Source organism: Canis aureus, chromosome 26 (genome assembly GCF_053574225.1).
Source record: "Canis aureus isolate CA01 chromosome 26, VMU_Caureus_v.1.0, whole genome shotgun sequence".
In the NCBI taxonomy this organism is placed as follows: Eukaryota; Metazoa; Chordata; class Mammalia; order Carnivora; family Canidae; genus Canis; species Canis aureus.
Window position 1 is genome coordinate 7,684,976 of NC_135636.1, and position 17,406 is coordinate 7,702,381.

Here is a 17,406-nt window from a genome sequence, read left to right on the forward strand (position 1 = left end):
CAAAAGACCCTGAAGTAAACTGATATAATGAACCTTGGAGGTCACAATGTTGGCTGTGTAAATACAATGATATAGCCCCAGATTAATAACTCACAGTGCAAAGAAGAATAGCTCATGCTAAAGAACAAATAAGAGAAAGTAGGGCCTCAAAAGCAGCGAGAATGTCAGCAGGTTAACCAGCATCATTTAAAACCACTTTCAACCTATTCGTGGTGAGTACTTTCACCACAAAAAATCAATAGGCTCAAATTTGATAGTACAGACATCAAACAGTACTGACTGACCTTTCATTCTGGGGGCATTCCTTTAAGGCAAATATTTAAAAATTCCCCAAATTCCCATATTTTCCAATAAATTTTGGAAAACTATATACCCAAATTCTAAGGAGCTTGGCTTTAAGGTCATAGGAAAAAGTCATTCATCTAGAAGAAAAGGAGATAGTATGTTCTTAATTCCACACACCTAATCAATGTTTTTCATCTCAGAAAAAGACTAAATCCTGAGTAAATACACTAGCCCCTTGGTTAGCCTACCAAAGTACTAACTTGGCCAATGAACCGCTATAGAAAGAAGCCTGTGAATACAAAATCCAAAATAGATTGTTATCTTCAGTAATAAAGTTTCTGATGATGTAGTATGTAATACCTATACCTCTTTGATGGCATAAAAGAGTTATGACAAGAAAAATCTATTTGGCTTGCTTCCACAATAAATCAGGACAGGAAATTTGTCAGTTCTTCTATCTATAGCGCAAGTACTGTGTCCTTGGGAGTGCTCTTAATTAATACTTCTTGAATGTCAGCTTGGAGTTATTCGGACTATAAACTTTTCACATAAGTAGATTATGAATGGTAAAAAGCAATATATTGAAAGGGACAAGTGTTCTAAAAGAGAATATATACCCTAATACGCAAGAATGCCCACTTAGCTTTTCCTGTTGCTGAGATGGTTGAAAAGAGTGACACCATCATGGTATGAAAGAAAGTTCTGGGGGTAGTGTGGAGGCTTGGGAGGTAAGCTGTATAGAAGGTCTGCCCCAATGGCTCAAATGTCACCTCTATGTCCCTGGCCTTGGTTTCCTCATTTTTAAGAGATGAGATCTACATTGGGTTGTTAACTTAGGTTCCTTCTACCCCTATAAGAGATGTGATGCTATTTTCACTGCACAATTGGTTTTCTAACAGTCTCCATGTTCTCTACACAAGTCAGTAATACAAAACCATCTTTATGAGTTGGATATTATTTTTTAAGATTTATTTATTTACTTTAAAGAGAGTGTGTGTGCATGAGTGGGGTGAGAGGCAAAGGGAGAGAATTTTCAAGCAGACTCCCTGCTCAGCACAGAGTCTGACAGGGGACTCAATCTCATGACCCATGAGATCATAGCCTGAGCCAAAATCACGGGTCAGATGCTCAACCAAATGAGCCACCAAGGTGCCCCTATGAGTTGGATATTTTAAGTGCTCAGAATATATAATACTGATGTTGTTCCTATTTAACATTGAAGATTCCAGGGTCCTCACATTTATATTCAGAAAACGAAAGCTGACTTAGAAATACACTTGGCAGGGCAGCCCCAGTGGCGCAGCAGTTTAGCACCGCCTGCAGCCCAGGGCGTGATCCTGGAGACCGGGGAATCGAGTCCCACGTCAGGCTCCCTGCATGGGGCCTGCTTCTCCCTCTGCCTGTGTCTCTGCCCTCCCCCCCCCCCCCCCCGCCCCCTCTCTCTCGCTCTGTGTCTTTCATTAATAAATAAAAAATAAAATCTTTAAAAAAATAAAAAAAAGAAATACACTTGGCAGAACTCAAACTCTTATTTAACCATAAGATACCATGACAAGGAATAGAAGGATTAAGCAAATTAATTAGATACAAAGTTCTTAGCCTCTAAAGCTGAACTCCTAGTTAAGTTTAACTATTTGTCACCTTCTTTGTTACCACAACTTCAAAATGATTTATTTTCTACAAGGCTGGAGGGCAGGGTGTGGGGGGAAATAACTCACGAATTAACCAAGGATCGATTGGATATAATTGTAAACTGCCAATCACCATGATTCAGACTTTAAAAGCTATTTCATTAAACGAAACAAAAGAAAGAAAATTAGACCTTGTCTAAAAGACTGTTCATGACACTTAAGGAACTTACTCATCTATGGCTAAGGGTTCAATAATACATTCCCAGTGGAATGGTCTCTAAAAATGTCTATAATTAAAAACAGAACAATAAAAAAAAATTGAATGGCTTACTTTCTTGTTGGTGAGTTAGTGGAGGATTCTTTTTTTGAATCAGGAGAGCTTAGGGTTTGCAAAATACAATTATGTTTTTCGGTGGACAGGGCATCTCTTTCTTGCTCAGAGTGGATTAATTTTAAGGCCTCTATTCCATCTTCTCCCTCGATCTTGTCACTTGGATTTGGCTGTGGTTCTGGACTCTTGAAAATGAGATCATCTTCACTTACAGAGACTGTGAGGTCACTGCTGCTGCTGCTGCTGCTGCTCAAACTTTCCTCTTCCTGCTCTTCCTGCATTTTTCTGAAGGGTTTCTGTGACTCTGGGTCCCCGGGAGGAACATGATCTGTAAAAGCAGATATGAATAGATTACTGATCACTAATTTCAGGGAGAGGTGAACATGTTCTGCTTCGAGGGCAGAATTAGCTAAAGAAAGATGTGTAGAAACAACTCACAACTAATTATAGTATGTGAAAAATCACTACAAGTATATTTTAAAATATCACAGTGGGTTTTAAAATCAGCATATTAGCTTGTAAAATATTTCCATGCCTATATTCAAGAATTCATTAGAATGGAATTTACTGGCCAACGTCACTGGCTTGTTTTTCTAACAGAGATAAAATTAGAGTGTATGTCGTTCTGACAGGAGACTGCTACGACCCCCAAAACTAAACCCCAATAAAAATCAGCAAACAATCTCAGCCTCTCACCCCACCTGAGCAACCTTCCCAAGCCGAACCCTTCTCTTGAGAACACTCATTTTCAGATGCGCAGCATTCCGAGGCTGATATGGGAGCACCTGGCAGTCCGGCTCTTTCTTCCTTGACTTCAATATGTTCCCGTGTCAGTATTTCTCCCTCTGATCCCTCTGATCTGTTGGAACTGTCACACTTTACATCAGTAGTTCTGTTCTCTGGACTTAATCTTGCCAGCAACAGGGAATGGAGTTGGGCAGACTTTTTGCCTTCAGATAAACTACTCTCGCCGTGATGTGTGTTGCTTCCTATCTGCGAGCAGTGAGTTTGTTCCTCCTCAGACAATGCGCTGCCTGTGACTGGCATTTTCTCACCAATCTGAAGAGATGTCTTGCCATCTATTTTGTCAGACTTCTTTAAGCGCTGTGTGTCACTGTGAATTTGTCCTACACAGCTGTCTGTCACGTCACCACTCCGGGCTGGCTGTCGGTGTGAATGTGGGTCAGGAATTGAAACACTCTTTGTGGGCTGGGGAGATTTCTGCTCTGCACGGAAACCTCTGATGCTCAACATGGCTGACATTTGGCGGCCCATAAAGATTGTTGCTGGGTGATACAGTCCTCTTGACGCGGCTGTCCCCAAGTTAATTCCTACCTGCCTTGCAACCTGCGACACCAAAAGAGACATGAGTTAAATGTATTATGGATAAATGAGTAGGTTGTTTAGGTTGTGCTCAGATGAAGTGAAGAAAAGGAAGCGTGACCACCAAAATGAATACCGACCTCGCTTTATAAAGCTCATGGCTTCCACAAAATAAGTCAGAAAAACAATGCAGTCCATACTATTTATTTATTTAAGATTTATTTATTCATGAGAGACACAGAGAGAGGGAGAGAGAGAGGCAGAGACACAGGCAGATGGAGAAGCAGGCTCCTAGCAGGGAGCCTCACGTGGGACTCGTTCCTGGGACCCTGGGATCACGGCCTGAGCCGAAGACAGATGCTCAACCGTTGAGCCACCCAAGTGCTGGGTCCATACTATTTAATTTGAATAACAATACTGGTTCACAAAATATTGCCCAGCAACTATGGAATTGGTATTTTTCAAAAACAGGTGCACATCGCCCAACTATGTGAAAGTACTTAATGCCACTGAATGGTACACTTACACATGGCTAAAATGGTAAATTTTATGTTAAGTATATTTTACAATTAAAAAAAAAGCTAGAATTTCTAACCACTTTTCACAGAGAAGCTTGGATTTCATAGAGCTAGGGAGATATTAGACAAAAAGAAAGAAAGAGTGGGAGGAAGGAAGGGAAAGATGCATAAAAAGGACTAGAGGAGGTTTCAAAACTCTATTTCTAGTATTATGCACAATATTAAAAAAACTTCAAATAATCACATTCAGGATTACATTAAAATATACCCTATTTGTGCAAAATAATCCTAATTGCCAAACTGCAAATAACAACAGCAGTTTTTCCTGAACATCTTCAAGTAATCTTGAAACACATATAAAGCAATTGAAATTTACTGTCATGTTCTATGCAACTGATGAATTACTGAACTCTACATCTGAAACTAATGATATACGATATGTTAACTGATTTTTTCTTTAAGATTTCATTTATTTATTTGACACAGAGAGAAAGAGAGAGGGAAAGAGAGAGAGCGAGAGCATGCGTGTGCACACAAGCAGGAGGAACAGCAGAGGGAAAGGAAGAAGCAGACTCCCCGTTGAGCAGGGAGCCTGACGTAGGGCTGGATCCTAGGACCCTGGGATCATGGCCTGAGCTGAAGGCAGATGCTTCACCGACTGAGCCACCCAGGCACTCCTATATTAACTAATTGAATTTAAATAATAAGAAAAAAATAAGAATAAACTTACTGTCATATCTATGGGGAAAATGAGTATTGTCTCTTCATTGAAAAGAGAGGGGGATGGAAAAAAAGAGAGGTGAGGTGCTGAGCGGAGCAACAGAAGCAACTGGTTCAGTGGCTTGATCACGGACACATAATGGTAAGTAGAACTGGAAGTAACAATAATGAAACCTTGAAGCTAAGTGATTTTCTCCTAAAGGGACCAAAGTATTTCTATATACAGAGCCCTACAGAATAGATGGGGAGATGTATTCACATCTCTCTTCCATGGATGGGAAAATATGAGGCCCAAATTTTAAGAAAGAAAACATTACACACTCAGCTGAAATCAGAATCCAGGTCTTGCTTCTCTTCAAATATACTGTCCCTCCCTGAAACCATAAAACTTCTAGAAAACATGGGCAGTAATCTCTCTGACATGAGTCTTAGCGACAGTTTTCTAAATATGTCTGCCTCCGTGGGCAAGTAAACAAAAGCAAAAGTAAAGTATTTGGATACACCAAAATAAGCTTTTGTACAGTGAAGGAAATCATCAGTAGAACAAAAAGGCAACCTACTGAATGAGTGAAGATATTTGCAAATGATACATCTGATAAGGGGTTAATATTCAAAATATATAAAGAACTTCTAAAACTCAACACCAAAAACCTAAATAATCTGATTAAAAATGGGCAGAGGACCTGAATAGACATTTTTCCAAAGAAAACATACACATGGACAACAGACACATGAAAAGATGCTCAACATCATTAATAATTGGGGAAAATGCAAATCAAAACCACAATGAGCTATCATCCCACAGTCAGAATGGCTAGAATAAAAAAGACAAGAAATAAAAAGTGTTGGTGAACATGGAAAGAAAAAGGAACACTTGTGCACTCTTGGTGGGAATGTAAATTGGTGCAGCTGCTGTGGAAAATAGTATGTTATTTCCTCAAAAATTTAAAAATAGAAATACCATATGATCCAGTAATTCCACTAATGGGTACTGACCCAAAGAAAACAAAAACACTAATTCAAAAAGATATATGCACCCCTATGTTTATTACACCATTATTTATAACAGCCAAGATATGGAAGCAACCTAAGTGTCTTCTGATAGATAAATGCATAAAGAAGATGTAGTGTGTATGGATAAATGGATAAAGAAGATGTAGTGTGTGTGTATGCATGTATATATGTGTACACACATGAGCACACACCCTATAGAATATTACTCAGCCATAAAAGAATTAGATCTTGCCATTTGCAACATCATTGATAGAGCCTAGAGGACATTATGCTAAGTGAAATAAGGCAGAGAAAGACAAATACCACATGATTTCACTTATATGTGGAATATAAGAAACAAACGTAACAATAAGCAAATTTTTGTTAAAAAAAAAAAAAGCAGAAACAGACATATAAATACAGAGAAAAAACTGATGGTTGTCAGCGGGAAAAGAGGGGAGAGAGAGGTAAAATGGGTGAAGGGGAGTCAGAGGTATAGGCTTCCAGTTATACAATGGGTAAGTCCTGGGGATGAAAGGTTCAGCATAGGGAATATAGTCAATGATACTGTAATAGCACTGTATGGTGACAGACAGTAGCTATACTTGTGGCTATGAGCATAGCATAATGTATAGAGGTGTTGAATCACTATGTTGTACACCTGAAACTAATGTAACATTTTGTGTCAACAATACTTCAATTAAAAAAATGAAAAAAAAAACAAGAAATAAATAGCATTAATAAGGGTAACTACATTGGTAAACATAAAAGATAGCATAAATACATTTTTTTTTGCATAAATACATTTTTATAACTTTTTTCTCCCATATGATTTAAAAGCCAAGTACATCAAGCAATAATTATAAATATATGTGGATGAGCAGCATGTAAGATATAAAGACATACTTTATACTACAACTACACCACAAAGGAGTGGGAAAGGAATGGAGTATACAGGAGACAAATTTTGGCATGCTATTAAAGTTAGTATTAGTCTAAAATAGATTATTTTAAGCTAAAATATTAATTATAATACCAGGAAACCCACAGTAACAGACATGACAAGGAATTAAAATAGCACACTAGAAAATATATGTTTAATGCAAAAGAAGGCAGTGTGAAGGATTAAAAGAACAAAAAAGATATATAGAAAACAAAGTACAAAATGGCAGAATCAAATTCTACCTTTTTATTTGAGATAGAAAGGGAGAGGGGGGGGATCCCTGGGTGGCGCAGCGGTTTGGCGCCTGCCTTTGGCCCAGGGCGCAATCCCGGAGACCCGGGATCGAATCCCACATCGGGCTCCTGGTGCATGGAGCCTGCTTCTCCCTCTGCCTGTGTCTCTGCCTCTCTCTCTCTGTGACTATCATAAAAAATTAAAAAAAAAAAAAAAAAAAAAGAAAGGGAGAGGGGGAAAAGTGGGGGGAGGGACAGAGGGAGGGAGGGAGGGAGAGAGAGAGAGAAAGAGAGAGAGAGAATCTCATGTAGACTCTCCACTGAGCACAGAGCCCAATGTGGAGCTCAATTTCAGGATCCTGAGATCATGACCTGAACTGAAATTAGAAGTTGGATGCTTAACCAGGCACCCCTAAATCTTAACTTTTTAGTAATCACATTAAATTTAAATGGATTAAACACTACAATTAAAGTCAGAGATTGGCAGAGTGAATTTTTAAAAAGCCATTATCCAACAAAATGCTTTCTAAAGTGACTCATTTTAGATTCAAAGACACAAATAGGTTGAAAGAACAAGAAAGGAAAATGAAAAAATATACTATGCAGATAGTAACCAAAAGAAAGCTGAAGTGGCTATACTAATATCAGACAAAATAGAAGATCTAGATAAGTAGGCAGAAGATCAATAAGGAAATAGAAGACTTGAACAACTATACACCAACTAGACCTAACAGACATATACAGAAGTATCTACCCACCACCAGCAGAATCCATATTCTAAAGTGCACATGGAAAGATCCATATTTTAGGCAATAAATCAAGTCTTAATACATTTAAAGGAGTTGAAAGTATGTTCTCTGATGACAATGAAATAAAATTAGAAGTCAAAAAAAGAAGGAAATTTGGTAAATTCACAAATATGTGAAAATTACTCCTAAATAATGGGTCAAAAAAGAAATTACAGGAAAAGAGTTTGAGATAAATGAAAAGGAAAATACAATATACTAAAACCTATAAGAAGCAGCACTTAGAGAGAAATTAATAACTGTAAAAGCCATATTGAAAAAGAAGAAAGAACTCAAATCAACAGCCTAACCTTCCATGTTAAGAAATTTTAAAAAGAAGGGGCACCTGGGTGGCTCAGTCAGTTGAGCATCCAACTCCTAATTTTGGCTCGGGTAATGATCTCAGGGTCAGGGAATCAAGCTATGCACTGGGCTCCACACTCAAAACGGGCTGCTTGAGATTCTCTCTCTGCCTCTCCCTCTGCACCCCTCCTCATGTGCGCACACCTGTGGGCATGTGCTCTCTTTCTCAAATAATAGATAAGATCTTAGAAGAAAAGAAATTTTAAAAAGAAGAGCCAATTAAACCCAAAGTGAGCATAAAGAAGGAAATAATAAAGATCAGAGCAGAATTAGAGAAAAGCAATAGTGACAATCAACAAAACCAAAAGCTGATTCTTTGAAAAGATCAACAGATTGGCATACCTCTAGCTAGATTAAGGAAAAAAAGAAGAATTTAAGTCATCAAAATCAGAAATCAAAAGGGAGCACTTTGTGACCAACCTTACAGATATAAAAGATTATAACAGAATACTACAAATAATTATATGCCAACAAATTAGACAACCTAGACAAATTGGACAAATTCTCGACAAAAAATTGGACAACCTAGACAAATTGGACAAAAAAGACACACACTACTAAAACTGACTCAAGAAGAAAGAAAAAATCTGAATAGACTTGTAGCAAGAAATTCAATTAGTAATCAAAAAATTTCCCACAGAGAAAAGTCCAGGACCAGGCTTCACTGGTTAATTTTACCAGAAATCTATAGGGTTAACACCAACCCTTCATAAACTCTTCCAAAAATAGGCAAGGAAGAAATACATCTCCACTCATTCTACAAGGCCAGTCCCTAAGATCAAAACCAAAGATGTCTTTAAAAAAGAAAACTACAAGCTAATATTTCTTATGAATATAGATGTGAAAATTCTCAGCAAAATACTAGTAAACTGAATTCAGGAACACATAAAAAGAATTATATATACCATGACTATGTAGGATTTATGCCATGAATACAAATTTGATTCAACATGAAAATCAAGTAATGTAATACATTATGCCAATAAAGGGGGGAAGAAAAAACAAAAGATTATCTCCATAGACATATAAAAAGCATTTGTCAAAATCCAACACATGTTCATGATAAAAAGCAACAAACAAACTAGGAATAAAAGGGAACTTCCACAACTTGATAAAGTGCATCTATGGAAATCACATAGGTAACATAGTCAATGGTGAAAGACTAAAAAGCTTACTCCCTAAGATCAGGATTAACACAAGAATGTCTGCTTTTACCACTTCTACTTAATAAGGCACGCAATTCTAGCCAGGATAGTATGGCAAGAAAAAGAAATGGAAGGCATCAAGACTTCGAAGGAAGAAGTAAACTATCTCTATTGACAAATGACATCATCTCATATAAAAAAAAACCTCAGGAATCACAAGAAACAATTAGAAGTAATAAGTTCAGCAAGGATGTAGGATACAAGAGCAATATGCAAATAGTAATAATTATTTCTATACACTAGCAATAAACAACTGAAACAAATCAGAAAACAATTCTATACACGATAGCATAAAAACATAGAAGAATAAGTTTAAAAAGAAGTACAAGACTTGTATACCAAAATCTGGCACTGGCATGGCATTCTTACAGAAATTGGCCAGCTGATGCTAAATTCATATGGAAATATGAGGAACCCAGAATAACCAAAACAATTTTCCAAAAAAAAGAAAAGAGCAAACTTGGAGACCTAATATTTCTGACTTTCAAAACTTATTACAAAACTAGGGTAATTGTAGACTGTACTGGCATGAGGATATACATAAAGATCAATGGAACAGAATTCAGAGTCCAGAACTATCCATGCACCTTGAAAAGTAGTTTTGAAAGTTCAGTGGCTCAGTGGTTGAGCATCTGCCTTTGGCTCAGGTCGTGATCAGGTCCTTGGATCAAGTCCTGCATCAGGCTCCTTGCAGGGAGCCTGCTTCTCCCTCTGCCTGTGTCTCTGTCTCTCTGTGTCTCTCATGTATAAATAAATTTTAAAAACCGTAAAAAAAAGAATATTCAAGTCTGAAAAGCAGCTTTTGATGTTGAGAGAGTTGCTATGAGGACTGTGTATGTTCCAAGCCAGTCCTCTCCTAAATCAATCAATCAATCAATCGAGCAAACACGAAGTGGGGGGAGGAAAGACTATGACTAGGTCTCCCGGGAGGTTTTCTTTTTCAGGTCTGTCTATGCTGAGCCTCTGACAATTTGTCAATTACAGTTCAGGTTTCTCTATCCCGGAACTGTTTATTCTAATAATCTGTGATTCTCTGTATTCACTGTTGGGTCTCTCCAATTTTAGAGACAGCCAATTGCTCTGTAACCTCACTTCTCTGAGAGATCTAAGAAGAATTGCTGATTTTTTTGCTTATTCAGCTTTTTACTTGTTAGGAAGATGTTGTGACTTCCAAGCTTCTTAAATGTTGGTCTGGAAACCAGATTACATCATAATTTCAGCAGCTGGATATTATCTTATTCTATAAATGTACCATAATTTATTTAACCAGTCTTGTTTTGATAGACCTTGATGGACTTTTGTTTCCCACCATCTACCATTCTAAACCATGCTACAATGATTATTATTGGAGTTTATGCCTCTCTGTACATGCAAGTACATTAACAAGACAGCTTTCTAGAACTGAAACTGCTGTATCAAGACTAACTTATAATATATTGCCATTTCATCATCCAAAGAGGCAATTATGTCATTATTAAGAATTTTCCATTGTACCATATGGTTTAAATAGCAAAATTATAATCAACATCTTGATTCACTGATATAAATATTTGTGACTTCTATTTCTTTTATATTTTCTGTTCCTTTTGTAATTGAGAAACTGATATAAGAACAAAGTCACATTTTAAAACAGGTGTAAATCACCTATTATCATGGTACTAATTTAACAACTACTTTCATTTTTCCTGTGCTCAAAAACCCCCCAGTTTTAAAAATATATGCCTTCAAGTGATGAGCTACTGTAGAGAACTTCAGCTGGCCATATGCTGAGGTCATTTAGTGAAAATTTGAGGCAAATCAATGATCAGACTTGTGAGTTTGAGAGGACTTTGATTTTTCACTTTCAAGGCCCATTTAGGGAGTGTTAATGAACCAATACTAGAGTGATTACTAACTCAGTACAAGGAGTACACACCTCCCTCTTCATTGGTCTGCTAAAGGCCAGAACATAAAGGAGTGGGCATGTTTTAGAGATGAGAAAGCCGCCTAAGGAGAGCCACAAGAAGTGTCCCTGATTGCTTCTTAGTAAGAGGCAAAAGACTCCAAGTCCATTCCCACTGAACAAAGAACCCCAAGAGCTAAGAAATGGAGAGAAACAGCAGTATCTAAATAGTAACCCGCACAGTCAACAAAAGTAGGATGTAATCATGATTTAACTTACAGTTAATGCTTACTAGAACCACAGTAAGTGAAAAACAGCAACAATTCAAGATGGCACTGTTAACAAAGGGTACTTCCAAAAAGCAGGAGAAATTACAAATCTCTATGACAGCAATGGTTATAAAGTGCCAATTTTGCCAAGCATTCTAGACCTTTTAGAATATGGAATTATGCATCCCCAACAAACTCTACTAATATCCTAATTACTGATATACTAATTAATGAGAACATTAAATTCTAGTGACTTATAATAAATAGGTATTATGAAAAGGTGGCTCTTAATTATGCATAGAATCCAAATCTATGAATTTGTGCATTTGTTCACCTACAGGACTGAAAGAGACAATTTGCATTTGAGGATCTGTTGAGACCCAATAGGAAATTTTTGCTGCTGTATTTCTAGTTGTTTTGGGGGAGGAGTTTTTGATATAATTGAAAATGTTGAAATCAACATTGCTGGAATCATGACAAAAACTCCCCTAATATCTTTTTTTTTTTAAAGACTTTATTTATTCATGAGAGACACACACACACACACACAGAGAGAGAGAGAGAGAGAGAGAGAGAGGCAGAGACACAGGCAGAGGGAGAAGTAGGCTCCATGTAAACCGCTGAGCCACCCCTAGTGTCTTTTAACTAGATTTATCAATTGTTCACATTTTGCTCATTTATCATTCTCTCTCCTTCTACATATATGTGAATCTTTATATATACACATACATACACACACACAATTTTTTCCTGAACTATTTGAGGGTAAATTGGAGATACCTGGCCCTTCTCCCCCAAACATTTCAGTATGTATTTCCCAAGCACAAGGACATTGTCCTTCATGAGTAGACAGAGTTCAATGATTAAAATCAGGAAATTTAACTCATAAAATGCTATTTTCTATCCCACAATCCACATTCAAATTTTGACACTTGGCCTAACAATGTCCTTTATATAGCTAACTTTTCTCCAGGGGTTCAGGATCCATGTCATATCTCTTGAGTGTCCTTTAATCTGGGACAGCTCCTCAGTCTTTGTCATTCTTGACCTTGACATTGTTTAAGAATATAGGCTGGCTACTTTGCAGACTCTCTCAATCTGTATTTGGCTGATGTCTCACCGTGTTTACATTTAGGTTATGCATTTTTGTCAGGAAGACCACAGAAATGTGTTTCTAGTTTTTCAGCAACAGGACTATTACTCTGATAAAGCAAGTTCACTGGGTTGGAAATTAACCCCCAATCTTCCCACTATCAAGCAGAATAATTAAAAATATTCCCTTAAAAATTTGACATCTGGGAGTACCTGGATGGCTCAGTTGGTTAAGTTTCAGCTCAGGTCAGTGCAGAGTCTGCTTGAGATTCTCTTTCTCTCTCCTTCTATCCCTCCCCGTGCTCATGCTCTTTCTCTCTCTCTCTCTCTCTCTCTCTCTCTCTCAAATAAATAAATCTAAAAGAAAATTGACCTCTTAAAAGAAAAACCCAAAATTAAAAAAAAAAACATGACTGACAAAAATGCAATGCCATTTTAAACCCATTATATTAAATTTTAGAAATTAAAATTATTATACCCAATTCTGGATTGGGTCCTGGAACAGAAAAAGGACATTGATGGATAAACTAAAAAATATGAATGAAGACCAGAGTCTAGTTAATAGTAATATACCGAAGTTGGTTTTTTAGATTTGACAAATGTGGCGTTGTAATGTAGGTTGTTGACAACTGTGTAAACTGGGTGAGTGATCCAAGAAAACTGTACTGTCTCTGCAGGTTTTCTGCAAATCTAAAATTACTCTAGAATAAAACGTTTACTTGAAAAATAACTCCTGGGAAGAGGGGTCCTGGGGACACGGCAGATATCGTTTAAGGGTAAAAACTTGCAATGAGTAGTAAATAAGTCCTAGAGACCTAATGCACAGCATGGTGAATATAGACAACAATATTATAATCATCAAACTTGCTAAGAGACTAGAAGTTGATTATCCTAACCACTGAAAGGAAATGGTAATTACATGTGATAGAGGTGTTAATTACCACTACAATGGCAATCATATTACAATATATAAATGTATTGAATTAACCTGTTAGATACTATAAATTTATACAATATTATATGTCAAATATATCTCAATAAAAAATAAACAACAGTAACAATAAAAAAAATCCCTAGTACTGATGAAGGTTCGGTGAAATAGAAGCTCCTGTTATTGATAGCAAAATAAACAGGCAAAATCCTCTGATAACATACAGGAAAGAATCCAGCATGAATAGTCCTAAATATCCTTATTGCCTTTGATTCTATGCTTTTACAGGGAAACATCCTAAGGAAGTAAGCCTAACAGGGGAATAAAAACTATGTGGGAAACAAGTTCATTTGCAGCATTATTTACAATCATGAAAAGTTAGAAGCCAGCTGCATAAAATGGGGCAAGATTATGAAGTCACAAAAATGAAGCAAATGCAGACTATGGTGGAACAAGAGAAATGCTTAGATATGACAAGTGAAAAAAATCCAAAATTATATATTTAGTATACTTATACCTACCTACGTAAAGATAAACCTAACATAGGAAAAAGAAATGAACCAAAATGTGTTTGTATAGAATTTTGCCAAGAAAATGAACATTGCTTTGCTCAACTGTTCCATTTTCCAACTTAACAAATCTAACTTGATGTAAACCGTTAAAAATAATTTTATCGAGCTATAATTCACATGCCATAAAATTCATCCTTTTAAAGTATAACAATTCAGGGGTTTCCATATAGTCACAAGTGTGCAGCCATTACCACAATCAACTTTAGAACATTTCATTGCCCACAAAAGAAACCCTGTACCCTTCAGCAATCACTTCCCATCCTCCCTGACCAGCCCCTAGCCCTGGGCAACCACTTATCTACTACACCATTTTACATTCCTACCAGCAATTATGTAAACTTTTATAACAACAACAACAACAACAAAAAAAAATGTAAAGAAACGTATAAGAATTAACTGCTGCTCGCTATTAGGCAATGTTACATACATTTGAACTGGCTCAACATTTGCAAAGTAAAATAGTGGCTCCAGTAAAATACAAGCTGGGCTTCATCAGGTTGGCAGCTTTCCCATTTGCTAAGATCAGGCAGTGAGACAGGTGACTTTTCTTTTTTAAAATAGTCTGTCATTTTGTTTGCTTAGCAACAGGAAATAGGGTCTTTAATCTTAAAATTCTGACATTGTTATATGTCTCACAAGCAGTTTCTAAGCCAGGGAAGCTGAAGAGAATGCCGTGTTTCACATTATTGTTGACACTGGAATAATATTAGGAATTGAAAAGTTTTTGAGAGATAGACGTTATTGCCAAAAGAAGGGGTGTGTATCAGTATTTAAGGATCTGACATAATGATCAATGTTTCTCCGCCTTCCTATTACTTTCTGTAGTTCAGTGCTTGAGGTAAATCTCTAACCCAGGATTTCAGTTCAGTTCTTCCTTTTCCCCTGATACAGTTATCCATCTGTAGTTTCTTTAAAAATTTTAGGAGATGCAGAAAGTGATAGCAAAGCAAATGAATATGACTGGAAATACTCATGAGTAAACAGAAGGTAAGTTTTAAAACCAGAACTTCATTGTGAAATGGGAAAGGGCATACATAGGGAGAGATCAACAACTTTAGAATTACTGTAATGATGAAAAAAATAAAATAAGATAAAAACAGAGAGGGAGGCAAACCATAAGAGACTCTTCACTATAGGAATCAGAGGGCTGCTGGAGGGGAGGTATGGAGGGGGATGAGGTAACTGGATGATGGGCATTAAGGAGGGCACGTGATGGAATGAGCACTGGGTGTTATATGCAGCTGGTGAATCACTACATTCTACCTCTGAAACTACTAATACACTACATGTTAACTAAATTGAATTTTTTTTTTTAAGATTTTATTTATTTATTCATAGAGGCACAGAGAGAAAGAGAGAGACACACAGAGACACAGGCAGAGGGAGAAGCAGGCTCCATGCAACAAGCCTGATGTGGGACTCGATCCCGGGTCTCCAGGACCACACCCTGGGCTGCAGGCGGCGCTAAACCGCTGCGCCACCAGGGCTGCCCTAAATTGAATTTTAATAAAAATATTTTAAATGAATTATGGTAATGATGACTTAGTTAATAACTACTAACTACAGTAGTCAAAGCAGGTATCTTAACCATTATTGTACTTTGAAAATTATTTATGCTATACTTCACATTTTGCAAAATCCTGAGAAAATCTTAGTTTTTCTTACTACGTTATTTTTTTCACAGACAAGGGAAGTGAGAAGTATCAAGATGAATTCAGAATGGAAACAGAGCTATCAGACCAAATTTCCAGCTTTCACACAGTACAATGATAACTTTTAGTTTCTATATAAGCAAGTCCTTAAATTAAATAGAGATTAAAAAAAATATTTTAGTAAAAATTTATATATAGGGGTGCCAGGTGGCTCAGCTGGCTAAGTATCTGCCTTCGGCTCAGGTCATGATCCTGGAGTCCTGGGATCAAGTCCCACATCAGGCTCCCTGCTCAGCTCTGCTTCTCCCTCAACCATTGTTCCTGCTTATGTGCTCTCTCTTGCTCACTCTCTCAAATAAATAAACAAAATCTTTTTTGTAAAAAAATTTACATATAGCAATCCTGAAGAAATTCTTTTACTTTACCATGTGTTATCAGCTGAATTGTATCCCCTCCCCGAATTCTTATGTTGAAGTCCTAATTCCCAGTGTGATTATCAGAAGATAGGGCCTGTAAGTTAAGGGTGATTAAGGTTAAATGAGTTCCTAAGAGGAGGAGACACCAGAGATCTCTCTCCATGCAAATGTACAAAGAAAAGGCCCTATGAGACACAGAGAAAGGGCAGCTATCGGCAACCCAAAGGGAGAGAGGCCCTACCAGAAATCAATTCAGCTGGCACTCTTATCTTGGACTTTCAGCTTCTAGAATTGTGAGAAAATAAATTTCTGTTATTTAAGCCCCAGTCTGTGGTATTTTGTTATGGCCACTTGAACTAACACATCATGCCAATGCTTAACACTTCTTTCACTTTGCCAGTGATAGATTACAGACACAATCAAATTTTCACAACTGAGGACACAAAGAGCTATCTCTGGTCATTAAATCCAATAGGCATTGGAACTGTCTTTATTTTAGAATGGATCCATTAAATTTAGGCTTCAAAGATATGTTCTGAAAATAATTTTGTTGGATAAATCATTATAACATTAACCAATTATGAGCAGTTACCACCTGGTGGCTTTATGTCCCATTTCTTTAATTCTTGGGTAATCTCTCCATCCCCAGAGCTGGTGTCTCTACCGTCCTAGACGAAAGGCAAGAAGCCAGCACAAAAGAATGGCTACCCTAGTGGAGACCAAAGATAGAGATGATGGGGACAGGGGTGAGTGAAAGTGGTGGCAGGATCAGTACACCTGTTAAGTACTTACCAGGAGTCAAGGAGATTTATATTCATTACCTTTCTTAATCCTCAAAACAACCATTACTATTTCCCTGCTCTTGTGGGACTTAGCAAGAATTGAACAATTTGCTTTTGACCACAGAATTCAAACCTGCACATGAGAATCCAATGCCCATCTCTTATGCTACAATACTCAAAATGAAATCAGTGAGACTCGAACTGTGTTACTGAATTTTTTGAAAAACAAATACAAAATCTCTAAAAATAAATTGAAATCTACAACTAATTTCTTACTAATTCAACCAGTACAAAATCAGACCTACTAAAACAGACTCTAAATGGAACTTCTACCTAATAAATAAAGTTGAGTCTATGTAGGGTAAATGGGAAAAGTAGGATAAAAGCATATAGAAACTTCAATAGAAATTTAGTATTCCGGGATCCCTGGGTGGCGCAGCGGTTTGGCGCCTGCCTTTGGCCCAGGGCACAATCCTGGAG

The 17,406-nt window shown here is 37.1% G+C and overlaps 1 protein-coding gene across 8 annotated transcripts in view; it reads right to left on the reverse strand.

Moving 5' to 3' along the window:
• KIZ (kizuna centrosomal protein) overlaps nucleotides 1–17,406 on the reverse strand; it is a 131,508-nt gene that overhangs the window by 82,103 nt on the left and 31,999 nt on the right. For 7 of the 8 annotated variants that reach the window (XR_013364706.1, XM_077871979.1, XM_077871980.1 and 4 more), the window contains 2 exons: nucleotides 2,949–3,594; nucleotides 2,248–2,575 (listed from right to left, as the gene is read on the reverse strand). Coding sequence is in view for 7 of the 8 variants with exons in the window: in XM_077871979.1 (XP_077728105.1) it covers nucleotides 2,248–2,575; nucleotides 2,949–3,594 (974 nt within the window). In the remaining variant the exon portion in view is untranslated. The remainder of the gene's footprint in view (nucleotides 1–2,247; nucleotides 2,576–2,948; nucleotides 3,595–17,406) is intronic. The other variant, XM_077871978.1, reaches the window with a different exon arrangement.